General features: G+C 44.1%; 7 protein-coding genes across 7 annotated transcripts in view; 4 read left to right on the forward strand and 3 right to left on the reverse strand.

Moving 5' to 3' along the window:
- Positions 1 to 20159, forward strand: part of LOC126563232 (trafficking protein particle complex subunit 1) — a 117445-nt gene extending 97286 nt beyond the window's left edge. The window contains exons 2-4 of the mRNA XM_050219860.1: positions 19542 to 19644; positions 19707 to 19916; positions 20021 to 20159. Of these exons, the coding sequence (XP_050075817.1) occupies positions 19546 to 19644; positions 19707 to 19916; positions 20021 to 20149 (438 nt within the window). The 5' untranslated portion in view covers positions 19542 to 19545 and the 3' untranslated portion in view covers positions 20150 to 20159. The remainder of the gene's footprint in view (positions 1 to 19541; positions 19645 to 19706; positions 19917 to 20020) is intronic.
- The window catches only part of LOC126562538 (ribosome biogenesis regulatory protein homolog), a 416320-nt gene that overhangs the window by 74569 nt on the left and 321553 nt on the right, over positions 1 to 20198 (forward strand). The gene's annotated exons all lie outside the window — the stretch shown is intronic.
- Positions 1 to 20198, reverse strand: part of LOC126561880 (ras-interacting protein RIP3-like) — a 437929-nt gene that overhangs the window by 55505 nt on the left and 362226 nt on the right. The window contains exon 2 of the mRNA XM_050218241.1: positions 9195 to 9709. Coding sequence (XP_050074198.1) covers positions 9195 to 9653 — 459 coding nt within the window. The 5' untranslated portion in view covers positions 9654 to 9709. The remainder of the gene's footprint in view (positions 1 to 9194; positions 9710 to 20198) is intronic.
- LOC126563175 (adrenodoxin-like protein 1, mitochondrial) lies at positions 11104 to 11823 on the forward strand. Its single transcript, XM_050219799.1, has 3 exons — positions 11104 to 11205; positions 11307 to 11358; positions 11427 to 11823. Exons 1-3 carry the CDS (start codon positions 11112 to 11114, stop codon positions 11776 to 11778), a joined length of 498 nt encoding a protein of 165 aa, XP_050075756.1. The 5' UTR covers positions 11104 to 11111; the 3' UTR covers positions 11779 to 11823.
- LOC126562807 (transformer-2 protein homolog alpha-like) lies at positions 13179 to 14545 on the reverse strand. The gene is made up of 4 exons (XM_050219389.1): positions 14507 to 14545; positions 14063 to 14410; positions 13519 to 13823; positions 13179 to 13417 (listed from the first exon to the last, which is right to left on the reverse strand). The coding sequence occupies exons 1-4, from the start codon at positions 14537 to 14539 to the stop codon at positions 13300 to 13302; spliced, it is 804 nt and encodes a 267-aa protein (XP_050075346.1). The 5' UTR covers positions 14540 to 14545; the 3' UTR covers positions 13179 to 13299.
- LOC126561820 (double-strand break repair protein MRE11) lies at positions 15546 to 17580 on the forward strand. Its single transcript, XM_050218148.1, has 2 exons — positions 15546 to 15659; positions 15731 to 17580. The coding sequence occupies exons 1-2, from the start codon at positions 15548 to 15550 to the stop codon at positions 17578 to 17580; spliced, it is 1962 nt and encodes a 653-aa protein (XP_050074105.1). The 5' UTR covers positions 15546 to 15547.
- The window catches only part of LOC126561077 (39S ribosomal protein L9, mitochondrial), a 95271-nt gene continuing 93431 nt past the window's right edge, over positions 18359 to 20198 (reverse strand). Inside the window, exons 2-4 of the mRNA XM_050217023.1 lie at positions 19171 to 19249; positions 18735 to 19061; positions 18359 to 18667 (exon numbers count right to left, since the gene is read on the reverse strand). Of these exons, the coding sequence (XP_050072980.1) occupies positions 18359 to 18667; positions 18735 to 19061; positions 19171 to 19248 (714 nt within the window). The 5' untranslated portion in view covers position 19249. The remainder of the gene's footprint in view (positions 18668 to 18734; positions 19062 to 19170; positions 19250 to 20198) is intronic.

Genomic DNA, 20198 nt, shown 5'->3' on the forward strand with positions numbered 1-20198 from the left:
AAGGCAGGGGAAAAATTATAAATACATATTTTGCTACAGTTACTCTTGCTATAGTTAAGCTTAAAATTGATCGATTGAATTTAACACAACATTCGCTAGCTACAGTCGTCACGATAGATATAGGATGCTGGAAATGAATTGTTTATCTTTCGACGAAAAACAAAAACATTCTCACTGTCCACTTTTGCGCTCTGTTGACATTCAATACATGAAGGAGAAAAAATCTTGCAAATCGAGCCATTCGAATCGCTTCCGATCCTTCGAGTGAAGTTACACTATCCACCGCTAGATGGCATACTACTACACGCACGTGGCATCGCAGCACACACAGAGATGCGGGTTTTGGTTGGAGAGGAAGATCGTTGAATTGCGCGCCGAAACAAGTTAGTAGTTGTAGGCACACGTGGACACGTGGAGGCGAGGTACGAACGGTGGAGCGTCCACCGGTGGAAATGAATAACGAACTTATTATAGCAATGAAAGCAAAGTTCAGTGGTGGAGACGGCGATGATGAAACGCGGACAGTATCGACAGCAATGGCGGTAGGGGCGTATTAAATGGGAATAACGCTCATTATTTGCTGTAATAAATATAGATAGTTACAATTCCACTTCCTTTCTGCCGGGAACACCCTCTACAGCCCGGTGCGGTATATATACACCGACAATAGTTAAACAAAGTACAACCATTATGATGGGCAAACCTAACCGATAACAGGCGTCAGGGACGGAATGGGGGTGGCCGACCGAAATAACACTTACTGGCTTAATGTAAAATCAATACTAGTAATCAAAGCGAGAAATGAAGTAACATTTTCAAAATAGATCCTACAGCCACGAGTGAGCTTGAGGGGTGAGCTATTCCGGGATGGAGGCGCACGGTGGTACACGGAGTAGGGAGAGCGAGAGCGAGAGAGATCTCGTCCGAGGACATCTGAAGGATCCATCCTGAAGTGAAGTGTGTTCAACGACGAGTCCTTCTCGATGGCACTAAAAGCAATAGAGAAACTTTAAGCTTAATGTCGGATATGGTAACAACTGAAAGAAACAGAAAGAGAAGTAGATAAAGCTCCCCTACACCATTCTCACCCTCCTGTTGGAGGAAGGAGAGGAGAAGGGGATGTGTTGGAAAAGTAATCACCATGTACTATGGCAGTAATACGGTGCCAAAGCCCGCCGCGCTACAGAGAAGATAAGAGCTTAATTTTGTTTAATTTCCGAACCGAGAAAACTCCGAAACCGAACTACTTCAACAAGAACAATTGGGGAGGGAGATTGGGAGTGGGTTGGAATTCTTCGGAACCGGGAGATAACATTTGTTAAGGAGAGAGAGAAAAGAGAGAAGAGCTTCCGAGAGATATGAGAAGAGAGAGAGAGAGAGAGAGAGAGAGAGAGAGAGCATTCAAGAGATGAATTCGTTTTTCGGATTGAGAGTTCCAGACGTTGAGGTTGAGAGCGAGCAAACGAAAAGGATAGCAGCCGAAATGTGTGAGCAAGAGCTGTGGAAAACAAACACTGAGAGTGGGGAAGGAAAATTCCACCAAATAGAGATAGTTGAGGTACCGGTGGAAGGGGGGGGGGGGGCTGGAAAACCGGGGGAATAAATGATAAAATCAGTAAAATTGCGATAGCACCAGGACTAAGTGCCGGTGGTTTGGTGGGTAGAGGTGGGACGGAGGTAGGAAGCGGCACCGGGGAGGGGCATGCATAAATGAGAGAAATATAAATTTATGTGTAATATGAAATGTTTTATGCAAAAGGGTTTATACGACGACGGGCAAATAGCTTTTACTAACGAACACAAAACCCAACCGGCAGTTGGGCAGTGGAGAAGTTTGATCGGTAACAGGGTGACTTAGAGCGAGTTTAAGTTGAAATGGAACATTTTAAAATTTAGTTCATTTTCCGAAAATAATAGCTTCGATTCAAACAGGGAAAGATTACCGAGAATGTACCATCAAGTGTAATGTTTGTTAAAATTTAAATTGGAACCTTATTATCTGTTTATTTCTCCTCACACAAATTGACTGAATTTTAGGCTTTTTACTTCCTTTTTAAAGAAATATTAGAAAGCGTTTTCAAGGTCCCTAAATTGGCCCTAAATCATTGGAAAATAGGTAATTCATCGCAATAAATTTTATCTTTTTGGATATATGGAATAGTAAAGCACAACCCAGCACAACGCGGCATGTAGCGCCCTCTTGTCGAAACCAACAGTCATCTACAGTGATTGACAGCAGAATAATAAGACCACCTAATCTGGTAAAAGCATAAAAATGGCGTTAAAATTAGAATTGTTAACGAATGTACTGAGTTATTTTTATACAAAATTTTGTGGAAGTTTGTTTAAAATCGCCAATATTATTGGATTATTCTAAACATCGTTTCTAAGCTCTTCTGAGCCGAAACAAATTGGACAACTAAATAAGACCAATACAAATTACACTCAAATAAATAAAAGATATTAATTTTCATAGTACTTCCAAAGCTAGATCAGAATTATAGTTAGTAAAAACTGAATAAAACATTTTCGTACCGCACCACCCTTTGCTTATATGGCATAATGTTGCTAATGCCTGCCATTGATGTTAATGGCGTTCTGCAAACATTTACAAACACAACGCACGACGACGCTCCGCAAAGATAACAGAAATGAAACTGTCGTCCTAGTGGCTAAAGGTTTTATGGAAAACACGTAAAGCAGTGCTGTAAACTGTAGGAGTTTTAATTAAAAGCACGGCACAAAAATTATTACCACTCACTCACACATTATCAACCATCGACGACCGCTAGCGGGCGCGAGCAATTGTCTGTGTACACACGCACACACACATCCAACGGTAAGGGAAAGGCTCCTTGAACCCTTTTCCGAGACAGCTTCTTGATTGCAATGGTTTGATTGCATAGTTATAAAACTAGGTTAAATGTTATGGACGCCTGCGTGGAACGCGATCTCCCGTCCGAATAGTCGCCGTCGTACCCTGCCTGTGCGCCTGTGCAATCTGTCTGTAGGGCTGTGTACGCGCACGGATGTGGCGTTAAATGGGTGCTCATTTTACGATTTTAATATTTGATTCTCACCTTACACTCCCTCCTGGAAGGGAGAGGGGTTCAGTGTAGTTGCACAAAAGGAGCAATTTTTGAAGCACGGCAAAAATTATACCTTACAACTCGTCCACTACCTTCGACGAAGAAGGTCAAACCAAATTATAACACCGGGAGCTAATCCTATTCGGTTGGTACATAATTTGTGTGCCCCCTGTTGAGGTAAACCCCTTCAACAGCAAGATGTTGTAAAACTGCCCAAAAGATCTACCAAAGACGAAGAAGAGCAAAGAAATAACATATTCAAACGCCATACATATTCCGAGCGCACAAGAAGCAATAAAATAAGGTTTAACTCGCCTTCGTAGCTTTTATAAATAGCACGCGGGCCAAGTAAAACCTTGCTTGGCTTTATTTAGGGATTTAAATGAAATAAGGTTAAGTAAACCAAAGCAATCCCCTCGAAGAATGAGAAATAAATTACAACAGCTCGGCCCCAAAACAGAAAGAAAAAATACGTCCGCAACTTAACAATAAATTCATATTTAGAAGCTCAACCTAAATGCTATGGCTTTTATGCTATATACAAAGAATGATAATTAGGACTGCGTGATACAATGCGATAAATGTGGAATGTTTAAGCAAAAGATAGATAGAGAGAGAGAGCGAGAGAGTGGGCAAGAAACGAAAAAGTTTCTAACACAATAAATCTTAAATTAAAATCTAACATCTTAGTTGCACCAAGGGTATGTTGTTCGGTAAAATTGTGCCCCGTAATGGCTTTTAACGATGAACGGGGGAAAAATGTGTAATAATATACGGGCGTAAATGAGCACAGAAAACAGACAGAGAAGAAAAACATAAAATGAAATGATGGAAAACCGAAAAACGACAACCTGAAACCTGAACTAAGCCAAAAGAAGTGAAAGAAAACAGGGCGCAGCAAGCAAACAAAACAGGAACAACGTGAAGGTGGGAAGAATAACAAAACGGATAAAGCATACAAAATAGTAACGAATACGAAAATGGAACATGGAAAAGAAGGAAAATATAATAACAATAATTCAGAAACATGTGTGCCACACAACGCATATCGTTCGGTAAAGTTTACTTTAGTCCGGATATTTCGAGAGAACGGAAAGTGGATTGGAAACGAGAACAGAAAACGAGAATTTTAAAATATATTTTGTATACGAAAGAGAAAAGAAAAAACTCGAAAAGCTTCACCACTGAAAGAAATATTAAAAAGGTTTAAAAGTATCTAAACCATCTATTAATTGGAGGAAGAATTTCATTTTCTCATTACGAAGGCGATTGAAGAAACATGGTTTTTTTTCGTTCAATAGGATAAGGCTCAAAGAGGAAATGATTATGGAATAAATGAAAGAATTTTAAGAAAATTAAAAATTGCCACGGCATAAACTTTACCGGCTACCACAGCGGTCATTATTATTGTGGACGTGAACTGTTCTGCCGGCCTGGTCCACGCAATTAACAACAGAAAAGTGCCATAAAAATTGAGAATTTAAAATTTTCTAACGTCGGAAGAAGCGGACCTGGCAGAAGATATAAAATACACAAACCCAGCAAAATATCAGTCACCAGACGGGGGAGGGAGGGGGGTGGGGGATAAATAACTTCGCAGAAGAACGGTCACGGGCGCATTAAAGAGAAGGCACAGCAACGAGGCAGCAAACCGAACGTGGCAACAAAAAAGGGGGGAAAAAATAATAATTGAGCGAAAAACAAAAATTATTATTACAAGAACAATAACACAAAACCAAGGAAAAAGAACCTTTTAATATGATCATAAAATTCGCTAACACACAAAGGCACAATAAGAGTCGAAATGGCGCAAACGTAACGAAAAAACGTTAAGGTGAGGTATAACGTGGTATATAATTGTGTGCCCCTGTGCTGTAAAAACTGATCCAGCCAACGATGGGTGCTATAAAATAAAAATACTTTTTCATACCCCTTCACCCACACGCTCCAATCAAGCTGGCACGGGGCCCCAGATTTCCTACTCTAAGAAATAAGGGAAACAAAATATAAATATAATCTCAACAACGGCTGCAGCGCAACGAAACAACCAACTCGACACAGCCACGGTTTTTGGTGTTATTGGCCATATCCAACGGAAATACTAACAAATTTTAATGCGTGTGCTGCTCTCTCGTCTGTGTGGTGTATTATAAAGCTTTGGAACGATTGGAAGTGGCCCGGAGGGTGCGCAGGAAGGTTGGCAGGAAACTGAGATAAAATAATTTCAGACTTTATAAGCGCAAGGGCGGCAGGGCGCAGGGAGGGTTATATAGTAGGTCCGCTGCGGCACAGAAGAAGCACACACCAGGGCGGTCGGCGAAAGACGGCAGAGGGATTCGTCTTCCATAACAATAACAATAAAAATAAATGAAAACAGAAAACAACCGAAAATAGCAATGGAAAAAGACGATTAAAGGAGCACATTGAGCGATGAAGGGAACGGGGGCGGAGGAGGAAAAACAACGACGAGCTAACAGAAACAACAACCAACCAGGGGAAGCTGTTAAATGAGTAAACTAAATAAAATAAAACCTGAACATAAAGACAGGGACAGATGCTACGCTAGAGCTCCATCACAACCCATCAACGCGAATTGATCATGGGGTACGATCAAGCGTGCAGGGGTATACATACAGACACAAGGCTCTTTGATGGAAACTTGGTACTTGCAGTCAACACGATAAAGATGGATTGTTATAGATCATAAAACAGAAGGGAAATAAAATGGAAAATGTGTAGCAAGAAAATATATATAAAATTGCGATACGAAATAAGAAAATGAGACTCGGCATTGCCATCCCTTTGGCACCACCGCCGTGTGCTCGAGGGGGTTCATTAACGGATTGCATCCCAAGAAAACCCGGCCACAACTTATGAGCAACGGTGGCCAATGTTTGACTGCCCGGGGATTCAATAACAGTGTGTGTTTGTGTGAGTGTAATTATTCTGCACAATTTAAAATTACACAACGAATAAAGAAACATAATAACATCAAACACTAATAGCGAACCATTACCATTCGGAACGATACGTATGGATGGGCGTCGGCAAGACAGCTGGCGCCTGTTAAATGCTTCGTTAAGATGCCGCGAAAAGGACATGGGGAATGTTGTGAAAAATAAATTATCAATTTCCGAAGCGAATCGGAAACATCCTGTGCGAAGAGAGTATGATAAAATGGAGATAATGAGACAAAAAAGTCGTTAAAAGATTGTACGCCATTAAACAGTAAATCGATAAGGAAACAGTTAATTGAAATTAAAAGTAAATGTGTACAAGAATGAGTTATGTTAAACAATTTTAGGCGTGTTTTAAAATATTTCCATCTATTATATCTATAAAGTTATCTACTATTCAATTTTTAACTCCCTCACTCAACGACTCAGAAGATAAATGAATGTTCCTAAAAATAAAAGTTTCAAAATAGAAAACACTAAAACATCCTCACACACCCACACACAGCAAACGACGATGATGCCAGAAAATAGAACTCACAACGTAGGGTGTAAAATAAACATAAAATAGGAAAATATAGAAAAACGACCAAAAAAAGAAAACACCAGCATTAATAACCGTAAGAGAAGATGGTTGTTTCGAAGGAAGAAAAAAAAACGAGAAAAAAGATTGGAACAGTTGGGCAGAAGGGTAGAAAAGGATAGAAACACACATCTCGTGGAAAGAAGTGGAAAAGTTATAATAATAAAAACTAGAAATAATAATCACAAACTCTAACTCTGGCAAATGATGTCACATCGACGAGGGAGGGAGAAAAGCATAACAGGCCAGAAAGAAAAAGAACCAACATGAAGCATAGAAAAGTGTGGTAAAATTTGAAGGAGAAGTAGATTGAAACACTACATTAAGAAATATAACTTGAAAAGCAGGACAAAACATTAAAGCAACGAGTGAGATGGAAAGCTTAGCTACTCTGCTACACTGCGATCACGCACACACACAACTGTCCCGGGCAGCCAAAAACGATAAAACGTCGTAAAAGAACAGAAGAAATAATAAAAAATACAGCGTAAAATAAAGTTTAATTCATGGGATGTTATAAAGTTTTACGACGTTTTAACCCCACCCCGCGTACACCGCGACTCCCGGAAAATGGTCCCAGCGGGTACGTGCGCCAGGAGGGGATTTTCCCCTTTCCACATCCCTTGTTTCTCTATTGTTCACTTCTCCGTCCGCTTGCTTCGGGGTTTATATTTTTCTTTCGCAACTTTTACACCGGTATTGGAAGGGAAGCAAACCGTACCGAACGACTACAAAAGCTCTTGCGCACCTCTCGGCACCATGCCCTAACGCGCACTAAAAAGGGACACAGGAGGACACTGCTGCTGTGGAGGACCATAAAAAGACAGAGCGCGCCAGAGCGTCAGTAGCACGTGAACCCGGCCGGTGAGAGAATGAGACAGACGTGGGCGTGGGGGAATTGGCTTCGCACCTTCGAAGACTTCGGAACGCAGCGGAATTGTCCGGATTCTAATGCTTTTATCACCACCAACTTTGCGAAAGTGCCGTCAAAGTGCAGCGGCATCAGATTGGGATGAGTTTTTGGTGCGGAGACGTAGAGAGGGACGGTTTTTATTCGCTCCGTTGATTGTGCCGGAATCCTGTCTGTGATGCAGTGCCATGTTGTATCGTAACAGAAGCGTTCTTTTTGCAAGCGTTCTTATGCTAAAGGTGGTGGGTGCAAGGTGCTATGATATTGAAACTCTGTGATGAACAGGAGGAAGGAGTAATCCATTCTACACGGACAAGAATCGATCGATTCCGTATCAGGATTAGATAGATTTCTTGGATAGGAATTTCAATGCGAGACTCATATCCACTCTTGTTTGCAAGAAACGTAAAAAGCAATAGAAACGCAAAGATACCTTTATTTGAGATCATATGTTCAAACATCTTTTTCTTCTTCTTGGCTTAAGGCCCTGCTAAAACTATTTCGATCCTCACGCGAAGTAAAGGTTCCAGATGCCCAGCGAACCTCGCTTTTTAATTCTTCACAGTCACAGATGTACTGCAAACAACCTCAACAAATATGCCGGCCGGTTTTTTTTATACATCGCCAGACTGTGCGAAGCAACCGAACACACACATTCAAGGACATTTTTGCAAATTATTTGCATAAACAATAGCGCACGGACGCGGTGCAATGATATGCATTATTGCACACTTGTGTTTACGCGCAAAATGAAAAACACAAACAATCAGATCCTGATCAATAATAGTAATTTGCTGTGAAACAAGCTATAAGCGCCTGTGCGATGTGGCGGTGAGAGAACATGCATCCCACTGGCACTGTTTACACATTCTACGTTCATGTACAAGCCGTTTGCAAGAGAATTGCAGTACGTGCAGCGATCGTAAGCATATCGATCATTTCATACAGACGATCGGCAAATATTCGTGCCGGGACGCAATGGAAAATGCGGTTTGCCAACAGAAAATTAATGATCCTAATGCTACTGCTACCAACGTGATGTACATGGGTATTATGACGTGTATGTACTAAAAACGTTAGAGCGAAAGCAAAATCACGATCACGTTGTTGATCGAGAATGATTCCCTAAATAACGCCATTTCGTCATGTGTTGTTTCTTTGCATGCTTGTGGTCTCGATTCTTCATCGATCGTTGCTAGTTTTAGTAGCGCTGTGGCAGCGAGGATTACCACCACCCAAGAGCAGATGGCTGTTGCACGAGGATACAAACGTTGAGCACACAGTTGTTTAAACAAATAAACGACGCATTTCAGAAAGCGCAGCTATATTCGACAACTTATGCATCCCCTCTGGTACAGCAGCAGTTTGGTCCAGACTGTTGGTTTAACCCGGCTACACACACGCACGCACACATATGCTCGCACCCACATCGTCCCACATTGACACAGCTTTTGCCAATCAAACGGCGCAGCGTATGATCGCAAAACAACAAAACAAGGACGGCAGTGCGTGGGTTGAGAAAGGAGTTGGAAAAGAAAACCTAAAACGAATACAACATTTACCAGTTCCGAAAGATAGCCAAAAAATCATCCCTATTGGTTTGCCTTCCCTTGGAGAGTCCTTTTTTTATATTCCAAATGAATCCTTCTTCGGCTTACCTTGTATTGCTGCAGTGTCAGCGATTCTGCCTCAGCGAAATCGTTGTCATCCGAATCACCGATCGCCTCGATGATGTCCAGCGGCTCATTGTCTTCGCTGGCCGCACCCCCGGACTGTTGGCTAGCACTAGATCCGGCCGCTGCTCCGTTGACGATGGCGGCCGAATTGTTCGCATTTTGCGCCAGACTTCCGCCGCCGCCACCGCCGTTGCGCAAATGATATTGCTGTTGCTGCTGCTGCTGTTGTTGTTGCTGTTGCTGCTGTTGATGATGCTGTTGTTGCTGCTGTTGTTGCTGCTGCTGCTGTTGCTGTTGTTGCAAAAGCTGTTGTTGTTGCTGCTGGCGAATAACGTTCTCGAGTGCGTACTGCGCGCGATTATCCGGTTCCGGTACCAGAAGGTCACTCCAGTCCGGTTCAGCTTTAATCGATACGGCTTGCTGCATCATCGTGTCAAACATTCAACCGTCCTTTAGCAATATCCTTGCGCCTCCGCGACGTGTGAAGGGGTCGTTTTCTCGCACTTGCTCCGGTTTTCGGGTGTTTTTCGACACACGCACACTCACACGCCCGCTTTGTGTGTCGCGTTCGCAGCAAGGACCCCGGTGATGTGACCGAGTACACCGCCAGCCAAGTGAGCAGACACGGTGAGCCGTGAGCACGAAGGAGAACACTGCGCAGTGGGAAAAGAAACTATCTCACCCTTTTTCGCGCCGCACGAGGAGAAGGAAAAATCACTTAGCAAGATTTTCCTGTTTTCCCGGAGAAGCAGAAAAGCGCTACTTATTGCTATTGATGGATGCTATGAATCGTCACTGAACACGTTTGTACACACAAAGCACACAGAACACACGCGGGGACACCCACATACACACACGCACACAATTTTGAAAAAGGGAAAACACGCGACAAATAGTACCGGAGGCGCGATTTTACTTCATGCGACTGGTCAGGGGACTGTCGATCGATCTTTGGCAAAGTGGATTATTATTGTTGGCTGAATGCAGAGAGAATGGATGATAGGCGGGGGAGTATGGGGATGCTTGAGAGGTAGTAATTTTCACGCGCACGCACACGCACACACACACTCGCACTGCTGTTTTTGCAGCAGCCACTAACTATCCAGTGATGATCGGGGCGATGCCTTTGAACGTGGCTGAGATATCGTATTGTTTTGCCTGCTACGGTTAACCAGAGATGGCCGGTTCGGATTTTTCGTCGGAAAAGCGAATGAAAATTTCGAGCGAACGAATGGCTTCCGCCAGACTCCGTGCTTCCTGCCTTGACGATTTCCAGAGAAACAATAAACATGATGGAAGAAAAGGGAGCAGAAACTCCTAGTACGCACCCACTGCGGGGTTACGGTGGATGGCTGCTGGTGTCCTACTCACTCTAGTTGCCCAGAGGCCGTATCGTGACGTCACGAATGCTGAAAATGTGAAATTTACATGATACGGTATGGGTGCGGCTGTGAGAAGAAAAGCGCTGTCAAAGCGAAGTGAGAAAAGTAAACATTCGTTCAGTTTCGAACATCAGCTTGACGAAGCGAGTGGTAGAAAAATCGGCTTTTGAAAGAAATAAAACAGATGATTTTTATAGGAAATGTTGAAAATGGTTTTTTCACTAATTTTGACGACGGAAAAGTTAGAAAACATATGGGTCTAGGAGGTCAATTATCCTAGAAAAAAAAAAAAAATAAAAACGATCGTCTAAAGTTGTTTCGAAAATGTAGCTATTCGAAATAATCGTTGACATTTGGATTGCATATTGTTGTGACGGATCGGGTTTATTTTGATTGTGCTTATCGCCCAGAACAATTTCCATACACACATAAAAAACCGGTATAAAATACATTCCGGTTTAGTTTTCTTTTGTAAACCGTGTAAACAAACAAGCTTTTTAATTAAAGCACAGTGAAAATGTCCATTACGACCTCTCTCCTGTATCTAGCCCGTGGAATGTACAGTCGGTGCTACGGGTTAATTATCCCGCGAAATATACACAGCACAGTGCGTGAGTATTATGAAATCATTATCTGCAAGCCGGACGGCCTAAACCGTAAACGAACTGAAGTCATTTTCATCTTATCCACCTATAAACTATCTTTTCTGCAGAACTTTTGCACGGTGAATACGAATGGCAGGATCCCAAAAGTGAAGACGAAGTGTACGCACCCTCCCCCAATTCGATAAGCAAATTCAAACCGCACTTACAATCGTTTTTCTCTTTTCCAGCGTGAACATAACGTACATTGATAAAGATGGCAAGGAAACGACGGTTCGGGGGAAGGTAGGCGATAACGTGCTTTACCTTGCCCATCGGTACGGTGTCGAGATGGAGGGTGCGTGCGAAGCTTCCCTGGCCTGTACCACCTGTCACGTGTACGTGCAGGACGAATATCTCGATCGCCTAACCGAGCCGGAAGAGAAGGAAGACGATCTGCTCGATATGGCACCATTTTTGCGTGAAAACTCCCGGCTCGGGTGTCAGATTGTGTTGCAAAAGGAGCTGGAAGGGATGCGGTTACAGCTTCCGCAAGCAACGCGAAATTTCTACGTCGATGGTCACAAACCAAAGCCACACTAGGCCAGTTATATGTGTTTTGTTAGTTTTAGGAGCTTTATCGCTTGGTTGTACATTTTGGGAGCATCCTTCCGTTGGAAAGGCTTTTGAAATAACCGTTAAAATTCAGTCAGCTAGATTGTAAAGAACGAGATTGTTACATTGAAGACGTTTAAAATAAAAGCGACGAACAAATCTAATCCTCCCCTATTGCTTGTGATGCGTGTTGTCTGAATACACTCAGATTAACCAGATTTTCCGGTTTCATCTCGATCTGGGCTGCTGCCGTCTTAGATTTTCGCAAACAAGAGGGCAGTAATTTGCATAGCCGTACAAAAACCGGACACATCTTCTAATGCTGCCGCCGACCGCCGGCCGAGGAAAAAGGGGTGAAATATATAAGTTGACCCAAGGGGAAGATGGATTCTAAAACTAGCTATAAGGGCAGTGCGGCTGTTTGACTAGTTTTTCCTTCAAGGTCAGCTTTTCCGGTGGGTAAACATCGCGATTGCTTTCTTATTTAAGTCTTTTTTTATTGAAATTAATTTATTCTCATCTAGAGGTGTATTTTAGTTTGTCATCTTTGATTCTGTGTGTACGTATTTTTCTCTCCACCTCTCTCTTTCTTTACATTATCCTTTCATTCATAATTAAAACACGGCAAAGATGCAAACAAAGACAATGAAACATTAACAAATTTAAAACGCACCTTATTTAAAAACTGGATTTAACATCGGATAAGGAATAAGATGCGGGTGTGGGATAACTTATTACAATCTACCTTTCTTAGTGTCTGGCGTTTACAGGCGAGATAATCAGCAATATAGGAAGAAAATGGGTGATAGAAAAGGGTTGTACCGGGGGAAACGAAGAACACGTCCAACAATACTACGAATTCGCACACATATCTTCGGGGCGAGAGAAATCCAGTTTCCTCTCCCTATCGGCCAGTCATTGAGATCGGAATCCGTACGGAATCGGACACGCAATAAAAAAAATTATAAACTAACCAACCAACCGACCCCATTCGACTCTTTCTAACACTCTCGCGCGCACACACAATTAGCTATAAGGATATTTTTCTTTTCTTTTCTGGATATACGGGAATTGAAACCTGTTCTTCTAAAGAAAGAAAGAAGAAAAAAAGACGATCCAATTGCAATGCAATGGGACAAACAGGAGGGAGTAGTAGCTCGCTAATCACAAAAGGACCTTGCGCGCATATAACCGAACACATTTTCGTTTCTTATAGCTATCCTTGTGCCGTCCCATTTCCATGCGCAGCATCCCATAATATCATATCGCAAAATCCGGTTTTTGGCTATCTTAACATCCTTACATTAACGTGTTCCGCTCCGCTATTGTGCTTTCGCAACGTAACAAAATGCAGTAAAACGAGGAACAGCAGCCGTTTTCCAGACTACTGCAATCTTTCACTATATAGTGCTCTACCTCTCTTTCTCACCTTTTCTCTGTTCCCTGGTTCCCTGGGTTCCCTATGAATCAACCAACAGCAATTGATGCATGGTTGGAGGGCTGCCACTGTCAGCGAATGCTGGTTCCGCCACGATAATAATCGCTCCTACCAGACCGGCCCATCGTGGAACGGTTGCTACGGCTACGATCATGCCCGGAATAGCTATCGTAGTAGTAGTGGTGATCCCTGCAAACACGTTAAGCGAACAAGTTCTCGTTTAGGATAACGAATTCTCACGAAAAATAAACGGAAGCATTTAAAAAACGGGACGTCGACATCCTTCTTACCTCGATCTGGTGTCCCGTTCCCATCGTTCGCGTTCCCGCGCTTCTACCTCGCATGCCCTACAGTGATGATAACCGTGGGAGCTAGACATACCGTGGGACGAATGTCCACCATACCCACCACCCTTTGGATGGGACACTTTCCCATAGTAAACGCCCGGTGTCGGATCGTGTGGTTTGTTTGTGGCGGAAAAATCTACACGTATCCGCCGGTCGCCTATTTCGAGCCCGTTCGCTTGATCGTGAGCCACTTTGGCGTCTTCCGCACTTTCAAAGTAAACGAACCCAAATCCTCGTGAACGGCCGGTCTGGAAAGGAGTTAAAATTCAAATGTTAAAATGCTCGTTTTTTTCTGAAACGATTATCGGAACTGTTTGGAAAGGCCTTTAATGGGAATGATATACTGAAAATGCATTCCATCCTAATAACTTTCCAATGTGGGGTGTTTTCTATACCGCATTCTATTAGCAATTTACAACGGGACCAACGCTCTACGATCTCCGTTGTGGATTCCGTGCGGGACTAATTTAGCGCTTTTTTAACATACCTTAGCATCCAGCACAACAGTCGTTTTGCGAAGCGGGCCAAACTTGGAAAACGTATCATACAGTTGCGCTTCAGTTGTATACACGCTCAGATTAAATACGGCCAGCACCAGCTTACCGGAAGAACTGTGTGACGAGCAATCATGCGTTCCCATGCCCATCGAGGACGAGGAGGATGCCGGTGGATCATGGTAGTGGTGTGAGCTTCGATGGTGGGAACTTCTTCGATAGCTGGAGGCACTGTAATCTGCAGGTGTACGACTTGATTCCGATGCGCTTACATTGTATCGTTCCGAATCGTCTCGGTATTCACGACGATAGCTACGCTCCCTGCTCCGGGACCTAGAGGGCTGAGAAATTAGGACGGAAAACCAAATTGCCGGATTTAGTGTTAAAAACAAAAACCCGCACGAACACACACGGATTGATTTCGGTGCGGTTCTTACCTCATAATAGTTGTAATTTCTCGAGTGACTCATTCTGGTACGTTATGCTGGCGCGATGTGCAAGGAACCTCTAAAGACCTATCTTTTTCACCAAAATAACAACACTTCATCGAACGTGACCTTAACGAACGCAGCAGATTATGATCACCGGTGTACTGTGGGAGTGTGTGAGTGTGTGGGCAAGCAAGTGGACGGCTGCGGTTGCACCGAACTCTAGTGTTTAGTATGCTCTTCCCGGGTGCCAAATTTCACTATTGGAGATTAGCTGCATCGCTCACAGGTACTGTTGGTTCGCCGCGATGCAGACTTAGTTGCGATTGGCCCGGCACTTACTTCTAGCCGCTGGTTGGTTTGCGGATAAACGAGGGACCGGTGTTGTTGCTGATGCTTTCGCAAGCCGGTTCGTTCGGGACCGATATGGGCGTAAGGTGCGTTTACACGTGTTCGGTTTTGCGATGACAGTAGTCTTTAAGATTTGACAGTTGAGTATAACTCGAAACAAAATGGGTAACGAAATTCCTCATTCATCTGCTCCATATGAAGCAGCTTTTAGTTTAACCAAGAATATAATTTATCTGCTTCTGTTACAAAAAAAGATTCTAGCAAGACTCTCATTAGGTAATTTTTCTTAGCACTTCTCCGTCGTATACTTTTCACGGTAAAAAACTCGAGGAGCCAAAGATTTTGGTTGGCTAGGCGCCTACAAAATGTATGTTTTTTCAGTTTTCACTACGGTGGGACGGTTTGGGTGAGATTTGAACCCCGGACCTTCCGTTTGAAGACAGGTACCGCTGTCACCTCTACCACCGGGCCAACCTAAATGATTTCAAGATCTGGATAAAGCTTGGTTGATTTTTTCTATGCATCTTGAAATATTCCTATGTTTGGCCAAGGTTTAAGAAACTTTGTTTGTGAAAATGACAACCAATAAAGCCGCGCGAAACCAATTGGTACTTCTGTGACGGCCGGCCGGAACAAAACGAGTGTGCGTGCGATAAAAAGAATTTATTCTCATAGCGCTGACCCGTTGTGTGCTCTAAAATGTCCGAATCTGCTTCACAAACGGCAGATGATATCAGTCCGGATGATACGATCAAAATATTGGTGGCCAGTGATATACACTTGGGATTCAATGAGAAGGATCCAATCCGGGGTAAGGCATACGGACTTGATTTTCCTCTACCCATACAAGAATATCCTTGTAACGATTTGCTTCCTTTTCAGGCAACGATAGTTTTATTGCATTCGAGGAGGTGTTACAGCACGCGCTTGAAAATGAGGTGGACGCCCTATTGCTCGGCGGGGATTTATTTCACGTGGCGAATCCTTCCACCAACACGCTGGACCGGTGTTTTCGTTTGCTGAAAACATACACGCTCGGCGACAAACCTATTAGGTTGGAATTTCTCAGCGATCAAAACGATAACTTCCTTGAATCGTTGAGTCACACGGTCAATTATGAGGATCCGAACATGAACATTGCCATACCGGTGTTTTCCATCCACGGTAACCATGACGATTCGGGCGGCGCTGGACGTGTCAGCTCGATGAATCTGCTCAGCACGAACGGTTATGTGAATTACTTTGGCAAATGGACCGATCTGAGCAAGATTGACATCCGGCCAATATTGTTGCGCAAGGGCGAAACGAAGCTGGCCCTGTACGGGCTCAGCTATATGAGCGATGCCCGCCTCTGCCGGCTGTTGGACGATGCGAAAGTATTCATAGAAAAGCCGGATGAGCCGGGTTTCTTTAGCATAATGGTGCTGCACCAGAATCGAGCGGAACGGGGACCAAAGAACTACCTGCCGGAAAGCTCTTTACCGCAGTTTCTGGACCTGGTTATATGGGGCCATGAGCACGATTGCCGTATAGAGCCGGAGGAGAATTCGGCGAAGAAGTTTTACGTCAGTCAGCCGGGTTCAACGGTGGCTACGTCACTGTCCGAAGGTGAAGCGATACAAAAGTGCTGCGGGTTGCTAAGCATTCACAAGGGCTTGTTCCGGATGGATCCGATACCGCTGAAATCGGTACGCCCGTTCGTGTTTGAATCGGTCGATTTGGCCACGGTTCAGGAGGAACTGGCGCTGGACGAAGGGGACGTACAGCAGCGAGTCCAAGACTTTGCCACCGAACGTATCGAAGCGATGATCGAGCGTGCCAAGACGAAGCTTACGGGATACGCCCGACAACCGAAGCTACCGCTCATACGGCTCCGACTGGGACTGACAGAAGTCGAGCAACAGTTCAATGCCATCCGGTTCGGTTTTCGATACCATGGACGTGTTGCTAATCCGCAGGATATGGTAATCTTTAAGAAGAACCCCAAGGTGAAGGTAAAGGACGAACTGGGCAATGCGCTCGATAAGGCCGCACTGCAGGAAGCGTACCGGAACCAGCGTGAACAGCGTGCCCAACGTGCGGAAGAAATTGTCGATCTTTACTTTCGTGAGGCGAACGCCACGAACCAGCTAGAGGTACTGGGTTCTCGCAGCGTGACCGAACTGTGCCGGCGGATGGTCGATTACGAGGATGATGATGCGCCCGACAAGATTATAAAGTTTTACGAAGATAAAGCGCTTAGCTTTCTGCGCTCACAGGACAGCACAAGCGAGGAAGGGATGTGTGAGGCTTTGGCAGGTTTTCATGCGGGTGATCCGGATATGCATGAAAAGATGCTGAAGATGTTGGATGCACGCTCGAATCAACAGGATGTGGCCGATCCATTGCAGCGTTTTCGAAATCTTGATGAGGGTGGTACATCCGTCGGGAATGATCCATCATCATCGTCGGCAAGGGGAGATCCGGCAGCAGCTAGTAAACCGGCACGTGGTGCACGTGGTGCACGTGGCGGGCGAGGATCACGAGGCGGAGGAACGGCTCGCGGTGCGAGTAAAGCTGCAGCAACGACTGCCAGTAGTAGTACACGTGGTCGAACGCAGACTTCGATCAGTTCCATGTTTAGCCAGCAGTCGGCGAACAACAGTATCGCTAGTGTGGCCACACGAACTTCGTTTAGGAAAAAGGCCACACAGAAGGTGCGTGAAATGGATTTCGATTCAGACGATGAATGAACGATTGGGACGATTGTGTGTCAGCCAATTTTTTTTATTCATTCCGTTAGGTTAGAAACTTTGTTTGTTTAAGGTTTCATGCTGCATAGGGGCTGCGTAGGGGTAAAGCGCGTAAGGCTGCGTATGCTACAGGTTTAAGGATATTATCTGCAACGATTACTAATCATTCTTCTCATGGAAACGTACAAAACGAAAATAAAAACTGATTTGTTTGGATAATAAATAGATGAAGCATTTTGACTGCTTACTTACTCACTTACATTCTGCAATTCTTTATCCAGGCTATTCGCATTCCTGCCATCAATGCATCTGAATGTCAGTATACTTTCAATGTAGATAGACTAAAGGATCCTATGGGCTCGGCCGTTCGGTGTTATTTCAAGACATTTACAGTCTGGTGAAAGTAGTACGCAGCACAGTAAAAAAATCATTGTCAATAATAAGAAAACATCCAGTACCCTGAGCAACTTATGAAATCTTCAAGGCTGCAGATTCAAGGCCGGATGCAGAGGCCCATCTACATATATGCGGATTGAGAGGTCGCGTGGGACCCTGAGCTGAACCACCAACACCAACACGAGTTGGTTGTTTTAAATACTGGGGGATGAAGGGGCCCCGACGACTAACTTGAGAAACCACTCCCTTTTCCCCTACCCGGCAAAACGAGAAACTGACGGGCCCCGATATCCATTCCGTCAAAGGCTGTGTATGGCAGATTGTAACTATTCTTCAGGCCTGATGATAAAACGGACGTTTAATACCTTAGAGCGAAACAGGATCATCGCACCAACTTCCAATGCTCAAACACGTACGGCAATCGTTCGCTCGGTTCGGTGCTCCAGTGATGGATCCGGCACCGTACCCGTGCCTTCTCCAAGCTGTTAATAGTGACCGTGCAGTAAAACTCTTTGTTTTGCTTTAGCAGATCCGGTCCAGTGATGGGAGTTTCTGGCAGGGTTATTGCACTTTCCGGCACATAATAGCCGGCTTTGCGGAGCGATGCTTTAATATGCCATGGTTCAATTGTCCATGCTTGGTCTTTGTTCATGACCACCGCCAGTATGAGGCTTTCCAGCTTGTTTACCGTCTAGCGATGGGGAAAATGAATCACGTTAGTGCTTGAGCGAAACGTAAAAAAAATGGCTCATAGTTACCCTCTGAGCATATGCGGAACTGTGCACCTCAGCTTCCTTCTCATCCTTCTCGCTTGCGTACTTGGCCACGTTTTCGGGCGTTTTATAGACAGCCAGTCCGGGTAGGAGAAGTTTGTTGTACGCAACATTGGGCTTCAGCGAAACCACGTCTCCCTTCGAACCGATGCCTTCGACAAACGCGGTCAGCACAACTTCCAGGTTTGGTTTCTTCGTGATAGTCGTATCCTCGACCAAATCGTACACAAAGTGACGTCCCCGTAGCTTGCCAGGCTTTTGGTTTTTCTTGTACAGATTCGGTGGAAAGCGACGCTTCAGCACGAACGTGTTCTGGAAGCATGACGGGATAGGAAAGCGGGGCGTGAGTGTGTTATTGGAGAGCATTTCAATTGCATAATCCCGACCAGTATGCAGGTGATCACCAGCACCGTTGACTTACCCTTGACGATTGTAGCAGCACCGATTGTGTGCTGCACAGGGATGTGGTTCCAAGGATTTTTACAAGGTTGCCTAACATTTTTAATGCCGTTTTGTAGGGAAAATGACCTCGTGCAGTGCCGCCGGTGAATTTAGCTCGAATTGCGTATGTTTTTATTTTGTTCGGGCTTCTGTCAGAGCGTGTTGACCAACACAGGGTGGCTGTGACAGTTTGTTTGTCATGTTGATTTTGGATGTCATCGGTTGCTGATGCTACGGAAATTGTTGTTTACAATTGACCAGCAGCTGAAAAGGAGAAACTGTTTTTGATTCCTTGTAGAAGTTTTAGGAAAGTTTTGTTTGAAGAAGCTCGTATCAAGAATCCTTCTCATTCCAAATGACGATCTACAATCTCTACATTTTTGATAAGCTTGGTACATTGCTGTACTACGGGGAATGGAACCGTCTGAAGCAATCGGGAATCACAAAAGATGAGGTAATATTGATAACAATAACTGATTAGTAAGAAATTTAATAACTTTTGGCTCTCTTGTCCAGGAAGTTAAGCTTATGTACGGTATGCTGTTTTCAATAAAATCCTTCGTCAGTAAAATTTCGCCCATCGAACCACGGGAAGGCTTCCTGTACTATAAGACGAACAAATATGCGCTCCATTATCTTGAGGTGCCTTCCGGGCTGAAATTCGTCCTCAACACCGATAACACGTCTACCGGTATCCGAGAGTTTCTACAGAACATATACACGAAGGTATGGTACATTTCTAGAGAGGTAAACTTCATTCACGATTGCTTTATTCATAAGTTTTTCTTTCTACATTTTGTTTGTTTTTCTTTTGATTAACACATTAACAGATTTGGGTTGAGTACGTCGTTCGAAATCCACTGTGGACCCTCGGGACACCCGTCACGTCGGACATTTTCAAGGCAAAGTTGGATGATTTTGTAAAACAATCCCCACTCTACGGTACCAAGATTATTTAATAGGAAACGATCAAATAGAGAGACTTCCTTGCTCCCTTGCTCGTTCCGG

The sequence above is a fragment of the Anopheles maculipalpis genome, chromosome 3RL (assembly GCF_943734695.1).
Source record: "Anopheles maculipalpis chromosome 3RL, idAnoMacuDA_375_x, whole genome shotgun sequence".
Classification (NCBI taxonomy): Eukaryota; Metazoa; Arthropoda; class Insecta; order Diptera; family Culicidae; genus Anopheles; species Anopheles maculipalpis.

Coding starts and splice junctions, on each gene's coding strand:
- LOC126563175 (XM_050219799.1), top strand. CDS start 11,112: ATGTCCATTACGACCTCTCTCCTGTATCTAGCCCGTGGAATGTACAGT. Junction 11,206..11,306: donor AAATATACACAGCACAGTGC/GTGAGTATTATG, acceptor TCTTTTCTGCAG/AACTTTTGCACGGTGAATAC. Junction 11,359..11,426: donor CCCAAAAGTGAAGACGAAGT/GTACGCACCCTC, acceptor TCTCTTTTCCAG/CGTGAACATAACGTACATTG.
- LOC126562807 (XM_050219389.1), bottom strand. CDS start 14,539: ATGAGTCACTCGAGAAATTACAACTATTATGAG. Junction 13,824..14,062: donor CTGTTGTGCTGGATGCTAAG/GTATGTTAAAAA, acceptor ACTCCTTTCCAG/ACCGGCCGTTCACGAGGATT. Junction 13,418..13,518: donor GAACGGGACACCAGATCGAG/GTAAGAAGGATG, acceptor ACGTGTTTGCAG/GGATCACCACTACTACTACG.
- LOC126561820 (XM_050218148.1), top strand. CDS start 15,548: ATGTCCGAATCTGCTTCACAAACGGCAGATGATATCAGTCCGGATGAT. Junction 15,660..15,730: donor TGAGAAGGATCCAATCCGGG/GTAAGGCATACG, acceptor CTTCCTTTTCAG/GCAACGATAGTTTTATTGCA.